The sequence below is a fragment of the Octopus sinensis genome, linkage group LG19 (assembly GCF_006345805.1).
Source record: "Octopus sinensis linkage group LG19, ASM634580v1, whole genome shotgun sequence".
Lineage (NCBI taxonomy): Eukaryota > Metazoa > Mollusca > Cephalopoda > Octopoda > Octopodidae > Octopus > Octopus sinensis.
Window position 1 is genome coordinate 41,279,892 of NC_043015.1, and position 16,488 is coordinate 41,296,379.

Genomic DNA, 16,488 nt, shown 5'->3' on the forward strand with positions numbered 1-16,488 from the left:
AACACCAGTTTTCAAGTAATGGGATACACACTCATCATATATTTATGTATGTATAATAGGCGCAGGAGTGGCTGTGTGGTAAGTAGCTTGTTTACCAACCACATGGTTCCGGGTTCAGTCCCACTGTGTGGCACCTTGGGCAAGTGGCTTGTACTATAGCTTCAGGCCGACCAAAGCCTTGTGAGTGGATTTGAAAGACAGAAACTGAAAGAAGCCCGTCGTATATATGTATATATATGCGTGTGTGTGTTTGTGTGTCTGTGTTTGTCCCCCTAGCATTGCTTGACAACCGATGCTGGTGTGTTTATGTCCCCGTTACTTAGCGGTTCGGCAAAAGAGACCGATAGAATAAAGTACTGGGCTTACAAAAGAATAAGTCCTGGGGTCGAGTTGCTCGATTAAAGGCGGTGCTCCTGCATGGCCGCAGTCAAATGACTGAAACAAATAAAAGAGTAAAAAAAGAGTATACTAGAGCTTCTTTCAGTTTCTGTCTATCAAATCCACAAGGCCTTATTTAGCCTGGGGCTTTAGTAAAAGACGCTTGCCAAAAGCACCACCCCGGGGGATTGAGCATAAAGCCATGAAGTTAGGAAGAAAGCCTTGTAACTTATTCACTAAACCATGCTCTGGGTTTGAAAGTCATCTGAGATATTTGAAACTCAATCTCACCTGACAAATCTCTGCATATACAGGTGAAGGCTTTGTACAGGTATGAGCTGTATGGTAATACAGTCGTATCACAGGTAACATTATTTTGTGGCGAAGTCAAATGTTGCTTCAGTGGTCAGGTTTGATTCTGAGCTTGACGTCATTTGAATATTTGTTTACAATGTCGACAGCGTTTGCATAAAATGGCGCAGTGACTTTAGTAACCCGCCCTACATGCTCACTCATTTGTTTCTGTGTGTGTGTATGTGTGTATGTATGTATTTGTGTGTATGTATGTATTTGTGTGTACGTATGTATGTATGTATGTGTGTGTATGTATGTGTGTGTGTGCATGTATGTATGTATATATGTGTGTATGAGTGTATGTATGCATGCATGTATGTATGCATGTATGCATGTATGCATGTGTGTATGTATGTATGTGTGTATGTATGTATGGATGCTTGTATGTATGTATGTGTGTATGTATGTGTGTATGTATATGTGTGTGTATGTATGCATGTGTGTGTGTATGTATGTGTGTGTGTATGTATGCATGTGTGTGTGTATGTATGCATGTGTGTGTGTATGTATGTGTGTGTGTGTATGTATGTATGTGTGTGTGTATGTATGTATGTATGTGTATGTATGTATGTATATGTGTGTGTGTATGTATGTATATGTGTGTATGTATACTATGTATGTATGTATGTATGTATGTATGTGGAATGGTAGGATCAAAAATGTATAAATAAAAACACTTAAAAAAAAATAAATAATGCCAAAACCACAAAAGCATGAAACAGCTCGTCAGATGCAGCAGAAACCAGGGTTGTTGATTATTCACAAAAAACATGCATCTTGCATTTGGGTCAAAGGCTGAAGCCAGAATATTAAATTCATTGAGGGTGTGACAGTAATATGAATACAAAAACAGTTGATATGATATTCAGTGTAACCAACACTTTATATATATATATATATATATATATATACTAGCAGTATCGCCCGGCGTTGCTCAGGTTTGTAAGGGAAATAACTATAAAGCATTTTTAGAGAGTATAGCCAAAAAATAGCAAAAAAATGGGAAAAAAATGATGGTAAATTTTTTTTAGTTAAAAAAGGTGGAGTTGCGTCCCCTAGACGGTCTGTGGTTTGTGTTTCTGATTCTCGACCCCATGTCGAATTATCGATTTTTTCAGAACTGGGGGAACTTTTCAAAATTTTCGCTGCGTTAGTTTTGAATTATGACATTGGGCTATGTGTGTGTCAAGTTTCATCAGAATCGGTTGAAAGCCGTGGTCAGGGTGAGGGTACAAGCAAACAGACACACAGAAACACGCACAGACAAACTGCCGTTTATATATAGATATATATATATATATATATATATATATATAGATATATATAATATATATATATATATATATATATAGATATATATATATATATATATATATACTGACATATGGTTCTACATGTTTATATTTAGTTGTTTTGACTGAACCGTCTACTTCTCACCCACCATGTTATTTTTAGTTAACTCTTTTAATGCTCCATACTTCAGATATTTTGTCATAACAATTCCTCATACCATGTTTTTAACACTTCATTCATCATGTCTTCGCTAACTTATCTGTCTCGCACATCACATGTAGACATTAGTTGGGGTTTTTAATTCTCTGTGCTTTACAGATGTCAGCACTAACTTATCTGTGTGTTGTGCATGCCACATGTTTATTTTTTTTAGCCGACTGTTTAACCACATGGTGTTACTTGGTGGCCAGTGGCCAGTTAGTGTAAGGGAGATAATCATGTCTACATAATATTTGGTGGGATTATAAGTTAGAAATTTAAAATCAAAGAACAAGGAAGAATAAAATATGGAGTTTGCAGTTTTATTTAATTTATTTATTTTGCTTACTTCTTACGATGACTTTGTAATTTCTAGTCTTTGGGAATCCAGTATAGATCCATTTCATTCTTATTTGAAACCATCAGCATGACATAACCTGAGTTAAATAAATTAAACCTAATTAAACATTTTACAAATTGAGACATTTATTCCATGCATTATTAAACATGTGGACACTAACTCAACCTGTTTGTTTGTCCCACTACATGTTTTAATTCAATTTTTTTTCTTTTATGCTTCATGCTTTAAATATTCTAACATTAATTAATCTAATTTAAACTTTCAATTGATCAATCAGATCTGAAAATGTAGAATTTTTTTTTAAAAATCTCCCTTATTTATTTATTTATTTATTTATTTTTTCCCAATCTTTCATATTTTTCTGTGAGAAAATTCTTACATCACAAACTAATAAACGCTGGGCAATTTAATTGGATTGGCTAATGAGGAAGCAGCAGAGACGGTGACATGATGCTTCTTGGCATTTAGAAAATATTTACATCGGTGTTCCTTAACCGTTTTTGTTCCATGCCCCAATCTGATTCTCCCCTAAAAATGTTCACACACCCCCCCAATACCCCCACCACCATGAATGGCCAGAGTGTATAGTACACACGTGTGTGTGTAAACTTTCATTTAATCAAGATATCCTCAGCCTGAAGAGTACCCTGTGGTATACACCTTACCTGGATATTTACCACTTCTGAGGTTCTGCTCGCTCTGAAACATATGTAGCCCAGGTCTTATCCACTCCATTCCGTAACTCTTGTATTCTTATTCGCACACCCAGAAACCCTGGTTGCCTACCGTGAGATATAAAACAAACTTTTTTCAGTTTATCGTACTTCAGTATGAAAAAAATCCGCAACCTTCCGTCTCAATAAACCACTATTATCTCTGAAAGTTGGGGTTTTTTTTATATTCATTATGGATTACTTGAAGCTGACTTCCTTCCTACACCTTGATCCTCAGATCTTACATTCATTTATAACCCCACACACACACACACAAGAAGTTTTAATTAAAACTTACCTGTCAGTTTTATTCACCTCATTCTAAAGTAACCTAGACCTCACCCAAATATTGCCATGCCCCACCAGTAAGGGTCGGTGGGTTTCATACCCCCCACATCTTTAAATATTGCTCTACATGTTATGTATTCTATTCTGTATTCACATTGGAACATCCAACCATATTTCTTTCTATGTTTTTATTTATTTATTGTTGCATTTTTGTTAATTTTTCTCTTCTTTTTCTGCTACATTTGTTTTTTTTTTTGTGGGGTTTTTTTTTTGATTAAACTTCAAATTCTGTTCTGTCTTCGTTTATTGTTCATCTTGCGGAAACCCCACTGTTCAACTTTAATGCTGGTACCCCCCTCCCGACTGTGATGGGGGTACCTCCACTGAACTGTGAAGGTGGTACCTCCACTATTCTTTAACAACAGTGCCCCAACTCAACTGTAACAGGGGTACCACCATGAGTCAAATGGAGGTACCCCTGTCACAGTTGAGTTGGGGTACTGCTGTTAAAGAAGAGTGAACACCATGAATCAAATGGGGGGGGGGTACCCCAACTCAACTGTGACAGAGGTACCCCCTCTTGACTGATGGTGGTGCCCCTACTCAACTGTGATGGAGGTACTTCCAAAATTTAAAGACAGGGAGATATTATTGACACGTTGTCACAATATGTTACTTTGTTTCTTTACATTACCTTCGTTAAACCTAATTATAACATCTTCTATAATTAATTAACTGATGTTGTTGTTACTGTTATTATGTTTCTATGATTTCTGTTTTTTGTTTTTTTCGTTTATTCTTTCAGTTTTTATTTTATTTTATTTTATTTTTATTCATTCCTCTTTTGAAATCAGATTCTTTCAATGACCGACCCCTATTCTTTACCCACCAAATTCAAGTCATTTATTTAATTTTGTTTGTAAACAAAAATACCCAAAAAACCCTCAACAAAAACACCTTCTTTTGGACATAAAAGTTCTCATTTCTTCTAAGAATACGGTTACTTCTTAAGCCATTGAGGGAGCATCTGCATGACCATTTCACCTATTAGAAAAAGCAGCTATATATCCCTTCAAATCATACCTTCCCTCTTAAATACAGGAAGGACATGTTAAGTAATGTGGTTTTTAGATATTCAAAATCTCTGGTTGGTTGTTGCTGGAATGATTTGATCTCAGAGGTCTTCTCATTCAAGCTGACCTGGGGTTAAACTACAACAATGATCATCATTTTAACATTTGTTGTTTAGCCCTTGGTTAGATCTGGTCTGGTAATGCTCTGATCAAAAACATTACAGCCATGACCGTCTAGTCTCTTACTCAGACATCATGCACAGAGAACTACATTATCAGACGTGTGTGAATGTGTCCTCCTTTAGTGGTTTGGGGGAGATTTGACTGCTGTTTCTAACAGGTTCATTCACAGATGAGAAGCTCCCTGAGAAGTGCAAACAATTTTTTTTTTTTTACTTTTTAAAATCTTGCTATCATGGATTTGAGGGAGATTTGGCTGCTGTTTCTAACAGGCTTATTCACAAATTATATAGGTTCGATAAGTCTATTCTACAAACACGTCATCATTTGTCTGACCTCTTCTGTGGGACTTGGCATTCTGAGATCCAACCTCACCATTCCTTTCCACAATTTCCTCACTTTCTATTTTCCACTCCTCAACACCCCCTCCCCTCAAAAAACACCCACAAACAACACAAAGCACTTTGTTATCATCTAGTCCTCAGATTAACTCTAATCCTACAGACCTTATCATAAAAAATGTTCCAGCCTTGACCATCCCATCTTATTCATTAAATTTTCATCCAAAATGTTTCTAAAGGTATATTACCCTATCTATCTTTTCATCTGTTACTTGTTTGGGGCTGTGGCCAGGCTAAGGCACTGCTTGGAAGGATTTAGCCCAGCGGTTCTCAACCACTGTTTATCTATCTTTGGACCCCTTTGATTATCTTATTTTGGTGCCCACCCCCCATGACTATTCGATGTTTAAAAACTAGTTTTATAGAAGCTTCTAAGTTCCTGTATTGTTTTCCACACATTCCCTGGTGTAGGTTGAACTATGTGAAATGTTAACCCTTTCGTTGCTGTATTTCTGTTGCGATGCTCTGTGTTTCTTTCAATTACTTTAAATATAACAAAGAATTTAGTAAAATTACCTAGTTACAATTCGGCTAGTGTTAGGAACATAAATTGTGACTAAGGTTTGGTGGAAGATTTTAATTCAAAACTTGTGAAAACAGGACATTTGTACTCAGAGCCAGAACCAGTTTCAGGCAGGTTGGTAACATAAGGTTTAAACAATTCCTAATAATATTTAATTAATGGAGGAGTTTTTAAACCTCAAATGGCTATAAGGGTCCACCCGAGTAAAATAGGAATCAAAGGGGTCTATATGTAAAAACTGGTTGACGGCCACTGCTTCTGGATGAACTGACTGATAAACTAGCCCCTATTATCTTGTGATAAATTATCTCTAGTAGTTTGTTGTGGTATTAACCCTTTCGTTACTGTATTTATTTTGAGATGCTCTGTGTTTCTTTCAATTACTTCAAATATAACAAAGAATTTAGTAAAATAACTTAGTTATCATTCAGTTAGTGTTAGGAACATAAATTGTGACTAAGGTTTGGTGGAAGATTTTAATTCAAAACTTGTGAAAACAGGACATTTGTACTCAGAGCCAGAACCGGTTTCAGCCGGGTTGGTATCGAAAGGGTTAAGCTAGTGTTAGGAACATGAATTGTGACTAAAGTTTGGAGGAAGATTTTAATTCAAAACTTGTGAAAACAGGACATTTGTACTCAGAGCCAGAACCGGTTTCAGCCGGGTTGATATCGAAAGGGTTAAGCTAGTGTTAGGAACATGAATTGTGACTAAAGTTTGGAGGAAGATTTTAATTCAAAACTTGTGAAAACAGGACATTTGTACTCAGAGCCAGAACTGGTTTCAGCTGGGTTGGTAACAAAAGGGTTATATTTGTAACCTTACAAGAGTGGTTTAGTCAGTGCTGCAGTTTGTACTGGGTTACAGGGTACCAGCTCTAGGTACAATGGAACTTGACCTGACTAGAACCAGCGGTGAGACAGTAATGAAAGTAGTAGCACTAAACTACAACTTAGTCATTGCTAAGCTGCTATTTGGAATGCAAATTAACATGTAATTCTGACTTAAAGTTTTAATTTAGATTTCTTTAAAACGGAATGTTTGTATCATAAAACCAAGGAGGCCTGTCTCAGGCAGACTAGTATTGGAAAAGTCAACAATTTTGGTACCTTTTTTCTGTCGAAATACACTGATTTGTCACAATTAATTTTGAAAATAATGAATCTAATAAATTTAATTTTGTTCAGCTAGTTACTATTATTTGGGTAATGGTTGGAACATAACACAAAGTTTGGATGGAAAATTTAATTTAGATCACTTAAAAACAAGATGTTTGCATCATAGAACCTGGAACAGTCTCAGACAAAGTGGTATCAAAATTATTAAATAATTTAAAGGTATTTTAATCTTGCCCCTTCATGTGTCTTCTGAGTTCAAATCTCACCCATGGTAATATTTGTATTCCATTTCTTATGGTTATTGGTGATTCCTAGTTGTGAAGATTCACTGGTATTTATCCTACCAAAGTGTAGCCGCAATATTCTTAGAAAATTTACTGAAATTTTATGCCCAATGAAGGTTTATTCAATATTATTTCTTCACTGCTTGCTATATTTTCCTTCTTTGTTTGAAGTTTATCTTCTGCTGGATCAATGGGTTACGGGCTGTATAACATATCGGCTTCATCTTAATGTATATAGGATGTATGGCTGTATATATATATATACATGTATGTGTATATACATAAGTATATACCACATGCATATACATGTATGCTCAGATATGTATGATGGTATGCACTTCATGCAGGCACATGCATTTATATGCATGAACATATATGCATATATATATATATATATATATATATATATATATATATATATTATATATAGAGATGAATTAGAAAAAAAACACCTTTTATCAATTCAATAATGAAAAATTAAATTACACCATCTAGAAAAATTACATATTATAGAAAGATTAAATATAAGATAAAACATATAACGATGATTAAGTAATATGCAAAATAATAAATAAAACATATATATTTGGTATATATATATATATTTATATATGTTTTATATATATTTTATAAACCAAATATATTCGTTATATTTATTTTTTATCTATTATTTTGCACATTACTTAATCATCGTTATATGTTTTATCTTATATTCAATCTTTCTATATGTAATTTTTCTAGATGGTATAATTTAATTTTTCATTATTGAATTGATAAAAGGTGTTTTTTTTTCTAATTTATATATTTATATATATTATATTTTGTGAAATTTGATTTAGTATTTCTAAATTGAAAGTTTGGAATAATATTCCCTCATATTATTATATATAAATATATATATATATATATGTGTGTGTGTGTGTGTGTGTGTATACAAACAAACATGCATGTGTATGTGTGCATACATACATGCATACATATGTGTGTATGTACTGTGTATGTATTTAACACTTTTGTGTAATTCTGGAGGTTTTGAGTCATACGTAACTCTTTACACACACACACACTCTCTCTCTCTTCTCATAGCCACAATTTTCAATCATGGCCAGAACAGAATTAATAGAATGCAGCAGCTGTTGATTGTCACAGAACATATATTGAATGTGTGTGTGCAACCTGGGTGTGGAATTCAAATCTCTGCCATTCAACAAATATTTATATATATAAAACCAGATTTTACACACTTTCCGCGTGTGTAATTTATACGTTTTCCTTTATGATGCATAAACACTGTGTGTGTGTGTATGTGTGTGTGTGTGTATATAAGCACACACACATTTATTTACAACTATATGTACATACACACTCATGTGTGTGTATATATGTTTATATATGTACATGTGTATATGTATGCATACACAAAAAAAATACATAACAGCTGACAATTGTGTCAGCTGTTATTTTTCTTGTTGTAAGTCTGTCGGTGAATTGGATTTTATATAATGTAGCTGTTTACTGTAAAGAATGCTCGTGTGTGTGTGCGTGTGTGTGTGTGCTTGTGTGAGTGTGTGTGTGTGTGTGCGTGTGTGTATGTGTTGGTTCACTTAGGAGCAATAATTTGCAGAACTTGATACACAGGTATAGGGTATTCTTTAATAGATTACAAACGAAACGTTCATATTTCCAATGTTCTTGGGTTACACGTTTGTTGCATGTGTGTGTGTGTGTGTGTGTACAGGAAGAGGGGGGAGAAAGAGAAACAGAGGCTTAGCAAAACAAACAGGAAACATAGAACACAATACATGGTTATATAAATTTTTACTTGGCTATAGGTTACCAAATTGACTCAAAAGGCCAACAGGTTTTTGTATGCCATAGGTATCTGTCTATCTTCATACACACACACACTCACTCACAAAGTCTCCCCTTTTGTGCATGCATATTGAGGACAGAATAACCTCCGCAGTGCTGGGACCATAATAAAATGTGCAAATGTTTGGAGGTAAGAAGGATACCCGGCCATAGAACCCATGGCAAGAATGGAATGTAGAGAGTGTTATGTGATCTGTGACCTCTCTAGAAGGCAGGGGAGTTTCTCTGAATAAGAACTGACTTGGCCCATGATTGCTTGTCCAAACTGTCTCAGCATGGCAGAGTAGACATAGAATGTCTGCTCTGCCATTCTATGATCAGTATACCTTTACATACACTTTTTATTTAAGTATGCACTTTCACCCATAATGCACTTCACACACACACACTTTACATTCTTGCAAGCAAACATTAACGTGGAATTAATCAAAGACTTTTTTAGTCACGCTATTTTCGGTGGACGTATGGTTAGCACCATTCATCCAGCACACACAAAAATTCCTGCTTTTTAACATTGATTTGGAAGATAAAAGAGAAAGGACCAAAGAAAGAGAGAAAGAAAGAAATAAAGCAAGCAAGAATTTATTGACTGTTATTTTGTTTTTATTCAGTATTCTGCTATGGGTTTTGATATCTAAATTCCCAAGACCGTTCTTAGGTGTGTCCCTTGGCGGAAGAGCTTGTTTTGCCATTTTTCTTTTGGTTTGCCTTTTTTTTTACCTTTAAGGGGTGCAATAACCTGGGTTTATGATTTATTTAAACAGGTTGTGAAGCGATGGCGCCTCGACTGCCATTGCTGTTCGTGCGCCTTACATTTGCATCGCATTTTCAAGCACATTCCTCCATCTCAAACTTGTACAAACCAGTTAGAACTGGGCATTGAAAATGACCCTGACCAGTTCTTGCCGGTGTTGTTGGTAAGTATGGCACCCTAAAATCCCATACAAGTCAAGAAGCACGATGTATATAATAATAATATATATTTACAAATATAGATATATAGATAAATACATACACACACATATACATATATATAGAAATGCGTATGTATGTGTATGTGTGCATACATGTATGTATGTGTGCATGCATGTATGTATTTTAATTTTGCTGTCCGTCTGCAAGCTGTGCAATCAATTATTGCAATTTGCACAATTAGTCTTTGATGCTTCTTTTAATGCAAAACGCTAGATTTGGAATTGGTGTTGCATCCTACTGCATTTGTCTTAAAATAAAAAACGGGTTTTCACAAAGCTGGGAAGGAGGAATGTATGTGTAAATGCGTGTGAAAAATATGGCCAACGTTGTTCTAGATCGTTGCAGGGGTGGCTTGCTTTGAAGGGAGCAGGAGGGTGGGAATAAGGGTTGAAACGGTGACCGCTTATTCTTTAACCCCCGGTTGCCAAGCAACAGTTTGAAGTTTCTCTCTTGTGCATTATGTACTCACACTAACATGCATGTTTATGGATGCACTCTCACACTTGCATTTACTCGTAATAATACTTTCACACATGCATGCATCGTCATACGTGGACACGTGCAGGCATGTGCTCACTTGAAGAAATTTGCACGAATATATATATATATATATATATATAAATAAACAATTGCAGTGTGGAAGGTGTTTATAAGCCATTTAAAAAACACACAAAATCCGTTAGATTCACTTCAACATTTAAATTTAATTTGGCAAAATATTTTCGTCGCTTTGAGACCGCGACCTGTTCACTGAGATGCAGCACGGATTTCTGTTGTGATGCTCTGTGTTTCTTTCAATTAATTTAAATATAACAAAGAATTTAGTAGGAGGGAGAGTTAGCTGCTATTTGTAGCATGTGGAGTAATCACGTAGAGATGCTCTCTCTCAGTGAACAGTTCGTGGTCTGAAAGTGACGAAAATATTTTGCCAAATTAAATTTAAATGTTGAAGTGACTCTAACTGTTTTGTGTGTTTCTTAAATGGCTTATAAACACCTTCCACGCTACAATTGTTTTCGTTCCAACACAGTCTCAGATCAGGTCACTTGTTATGCATGTACAGCAAGAAGCCCAGTATTAGGAGTATTCAAGCAGGGTGTATATTTGAAGACCTGGCAAATTCATAGGATATTTTCTGTCAGTCTATGTCATGTCTTAAGCATGTGTGTGTTGTGTTTTATGTGATGTATTTTGTGTGTATGTGTTTTCTGTTTTTGTATAAATGTTTTTTTGTCTTGTGTGTGTAATAAATGTTTTTATGGTCTGTGTATGTTTTATCTTGTGTATATAGTTTGTCTATATAATGTATTTTGTGTGTATATATGGCTGAAATAATATCTTCCAACACCAATGGTACATATTAAAATTCCGTTATCAACCTCCACATTCATCTCCTCGGAATAGTGTGTTTCACATTCAAAATAATTTTACAAGCGTCGACCTGTTTTACCTATAATTTGTGAGTTTTACCTTAAAGTGAACATGTTTTGCATGTGGCAGTCCAGTTTTTCCATCCAGGAGGAAATTGCTCTCTCATCATCTTGACATATTGATCATATTTATCTTTGGGGTTTTTTTCTTTTTTTTATCTGCTGAAGATCAGATAATTCTTCCTTTCACAGAATGGTCCAATTCTAATTTAATTGGGATTTCGGTGCACCAGCTTGTTTAGAAATATAAGGTATTTTAGAGTTATTTCCATTCGTACCTGTATTAAGGTGAGGCAAACACTGTTAAACAATGCTTTCATCAACCAAATAACATCGCTCTTCATTAATCAGCATTATCATAGAGATGAGGTGGGATTGCGGTCAAGAAACTGTAGTTGTAATTGTTGTTGTTTAGTCCTGGGTTAGCCCTGATCAAGCAAACCTATAACCAAGGGCATTCCAACTGTGACCAACCCTTCTTTTTTTTTTTCATTTTTCACACATAGTATAAACGGGGCTACATTATTCAGTATGCCCTTCCTTTTGTTTTAGGATGCGATAGGAGGGAGAGTTGGCTGCTATTTGTAGCATGAGGAGCAGTCACATAGAGATGCTCTTTCTCTCTCTTTCTGTGGATGTTTCTGATGTCACACTCAACCAGTTCTGACCATTTTTGATGCAGAAACAAAATATTGTTTGTTTTTATTTTATTTTTTACTTATTTTTATTTATTAAATTTATTTTCTCTCTTTCATTTAAATATTTTATCTCCATCACAAACTCCCACAAGTGTTTAGGCATCATTTTAATTAACGACCCACAAGACTGACTCATTCACATTTTCACTTTATTATCATCTAATTCTAGATTTGGTTCCATTGTTCAGCACCTTTGTCCCATATCTTCTACTGAGAATGACCGATGCTTTTTTCTGAAAATCGGTCAATAGAACCAGTAGAGTTGTTTGAGCATTAACTGTAATACCTTGCAAAATCTGTTTTGCCCTTGTTCTCTCTGAGTTCAAATCCCACCTCCTGCCACTGGAAGTTCCTCAGCAAGAGCTCAAGGACTTGAGCTGGTTGTTATCAATGCCATTGCGTACTAGCTTGCCGGGGATAATGCCAAAGGATTTTGGAAGTTCCTCAGCAACTAACGAATGTGTTCTGTAAGTGCATTCATCATCATCATCATTTACCATCCCTCATTCATGCTGGTATGGGTTGGATTCTTTCTGGTGAGCCAGAGGACTGTGCCAAGTTCTAGTGTCTTCTTTGGCATGGTATCTATTGCTCGATGCCCTTCCTAGCACCGGCCACTTTACAGGGTGTACTCGGTGCTTTGTATATTGCACTAGTGAGTCCCCAAGTAACTTACAAGGCAATGGTGTGGGACAAGGATTTGTATGAAGGGAAGTGGCTTGCATGTGTGTGTATATTGGTAGTGGACCACTGTCCGAAGTCAGGTCGCCATGATAGATCGTTAGCTCCTACACGCATTTTTTTCTCTCATTTTTTTCTGTGTATCTTTCTGTTGAAGAGCGTAGGCTCGAAACATAAAAGACTTTTTCTATTCCTGAACGCTATACTAATACATTTGTTTGTTTGTACTCCACCTGCCTTCGTCTTTTGTTTATTTTCGTAAACTTTCCCGTTATATATATATACACATATATACATTGGTACAATGGAGTAGAATTGGTATAGTGCTGAACAGGAGGAATTTCAATGGTGTTTCGTGGTCTGCCACCACAACAGCTCCTTTATAGGATCCAGTTAGCTCAAGACATCATCAGGAGGAACCACGTCCGGTTTCGGCCCCTACTCCTCTACCGATTTGACGCGGCGGGGGGGCCCTACTTTCGTAGGTGTCTTCAGCTCTGGTGTTGAGTGCAGGCTTTCTTTCTTCTTCTTCTCTCTTCTGTTCCATAGCCTCTTTGATGTGGATAATAATTCGCAGCATTTTGTTTCATGCCATTTTACACCAGTGGTTGGGTCCCTTTATACCCAGGTTGATTTTGCCATTCGATCCCTATAAAGACAATAACAGCGAATTTCCAGAAAAAGGAAAAAAGACAACACAAATGCCACTACCACCATGACCACCACCACTTCAACCAATACCACAAAGACACAAAGACACCTTCCTCATCATCATAAAAGATAAATTGCAAACTAAACTAACAGCTTGAAATTATGATGTTGATGTTGTTGTCAATGTCGTAGTCAAACTGCATGAATGCCACAGCTTTTTTTTTCTTTTTTTTTTCTCTGCTATTCCCACCAAAGAACGTGCTAGAGCAATCTTAATTAGTCTTATGTGTACTTATTGCTAATTACACAAATCAAACTGGCATCGTATTGTAATAAGGATTTCATCTTTAATTCTTGATGCTTATTAACGATAGTCATCTTCTTCGTTATCGTCATTGCTTTAATCATCTTACTAACAAAAGTATTACTGACATCATTCTGTGTTGTTGTTGTCGTTGTCGTCATGGTTATCATTGTAATTATCTCGTTAACAAAAATATCAATCATCATCTTTGTAATCATTGTTGTCTTTGCTTTAATCATCATCATCGTCATCGTTTTCACTTCCACTTTTCCATGCTTGCATGGGTTGGTTGGAATTTGTTGAGGTAGATTTTTCCGTGGTTGGACGCTCTTCCTGTTGCCAACCTACGTGTGTGTCTCCAACCAAGTTAATATTTTCCCATGGCCAGACATGGTTTCTCATAGAAGAATGGAAACAAACAACCTCACTTGTATGACAGTGATGCTCATTTACAACCATCAAGTGATGTCAAAACAAGGACACACAGACACATAGAGGCTTCCACACAGTTTCCATCTACCAAATCCACTCACAAGGCTTTGGTCAGCCCAGGGGCTATTGTAAAAGACACTTGCTCAAAATAGCCAAATTGTAAGACTGACATGGTTACCATCCTTATCATCTTTTGTTGTCCACTTCTGCCTCCTCCTCCATATTATTAAACACTAAACAAATTAAGATCTTCAGCACAAACAGATCAATTTACTATTATTGTTAAATTAGCCAACCCCAGGACATGACTGGTATTCATTTTCTCAATCAATGATGAAAGGTGATGTTGACCCTGGCGTGGTTTGAACTCCGAATGTAGAAACGCACAACTAAATACTGTATGGGGTTTAATCCAATGCTTTTCTGATTCTATTAATCAACTTTCTCGTCAACTAACCCCTTGTCTGAAATTGCTGGCCTTGTGCCAAAATTTGAAACTGTTGTTGTTATCAATTCTGACATTAATTAGCACAAGGCATTAGATTGAACAAGATTTCTCTTTTTAAAAGTGTACAATAATAATAATAATAATAATTTTCCGTGTCTTTCTTATAGGCTTACGAAACGGAACATTCTTACAGGGCGCACATCGATGAAACCAATGCCAAACACAAGGAATTGGACAAAATAAAGGTTTGTAATATTGGTTTCGAATTTTAGCACAAGGCTGGCAAGTTTGCAGGAGCAGATAACTCAGTTAGTTCGACTCCTGGTGTTAAATAAACAGCTGGTACTTATTTTATTGGGACCATGGAAGGATGAAAGGCAGGGTTAATCCTGACAGCATTTGAGCTCAGAATATAAAGATCGGCTAATCTGCCGCTAAGCATCCTGCCTGGAATTCTAACAACTCTGCTAGCTTGCTGCCCATATGAGTCGTGATCCCTCTCTCCCTCTTTCGGAGAGGCACAAGCACCTACACACACACACACATATACACACACGGCAGTAACTTCCGCCTACCGAATTCAATCACAAAGCTCCGGTCGGCTCAGGGCTATAGTGAAGACACCTACCCAAAGTGCCACGCAGTGGGACTGAACCCGAAACCATGTAGCTAGGAAGCAAGCTCCCTAACCACACAGCCATGCCCTGTGATAAAACCCCTAACACATGCACACACACACACCATGTCAACAGAGGGAGTTGTCAGGGATTACTGAATGGTTTCACACTTTGCTCATCTCTGTTCTGTCACACACCAAAGCAAGAGGAAGTTTTAGCTGAGGTCTGCAATCCTTTCGACTTTATCACCCTCTCTTTCTTTATCACTTTAGATCTCTCTCTCCCTCTATATGTGTGTGTGTGTGGAGGTGCAATGGCCCAGTGGTTAGGGCAGCAGACTCGCGGTCGTAGGATCGTGGTTTTGATTCCCAGACCGTGCGTTGTGAGTGTTTATTGAGTGAAAACACCTAAAACTCCACAAGGCTCTGGCAGGGGGGCTGGTGGCAATCCCTGCTGTACTCTTTCACCACAACTTTCTTTCTCTCTTTCTTCTGTTGGCCTGCTCGCTTAGCCAGCGGGGTGGCATCATTTGAAGGCTAAAACAATGCGAAGTGCATTGTGACCAGCGATGTGTAGCAACATCTGATAGCCTGGTTGGTCATGGTGATATATATATGTGGTGTGTTATGAGATTTTATGGAAAGGTATCCCATAGAGCTCAACAAATTTGTTAAAAATGGAGAAGAAAGGATGTTAAAATTTGAAAGAATTTTAAAATTCATTAAAATTCTTTCAAATTTTAACACCTCTTCTCCATTTTTAACATGTTAGAGTTTTTATGGGATACCTTTCCATAAAATTCTCATAGCACACCATATATACAAGAAATATTTTCATATTCGCAAAAACTTACACCAGTAAGCTACCAGCAAATTATGAAGAACCTTTGTTAGAAATTGCCTTTTTGGAACCCTCCAAATAAAGGATGAAATATCCAACCTTTTCACACACACACATATATATATATACATATGTATATATATATATATATATATATAATATATATATATATATATATATGTGTGGTGTGTGTGTGTGTATGTATATATATATGTGGTGTGTATGTATATATATATGTGTGTGTGTGTGTGTATGTATATATATATGTGTGTGTGGTGTATGTATATATATATGTGGTGTGTGTGTATGTATATATATATGTGTGTGTGTGTGATGTATATATATATGTGTGTGTGTGTGTATGTATATATATATG

At 36.2% G+C, this 16,488-nt stretch overlaps 1 protein-coding gene across 4 annotated transcripts in view; it reads left to right on the forward strand.

Annotated features, from left to right (window-relative positions):
* LOC115222166 (rho GTPase-activating protein 45) overlaps positions 1-16,488 on the forward strand; it is a 181,861-nt gene that overhangs the window by 122,070 nt on the left and 43,303 nt on the right. For all 4 annotated transcript variants that reach the window (XM_029792311.2, XM_029792308.2, XM_029792310.2 and 1 more), the window contains one exon: positions 14,823-14,900. In XM_029792311.2, the coding sequence (XP_029648171.1) occupies positions 14,823-14,900 (78 nt within the window). The remainder of the gene's footprint in view (positions 1-14,822; positions 14,901-16,488) is intronic.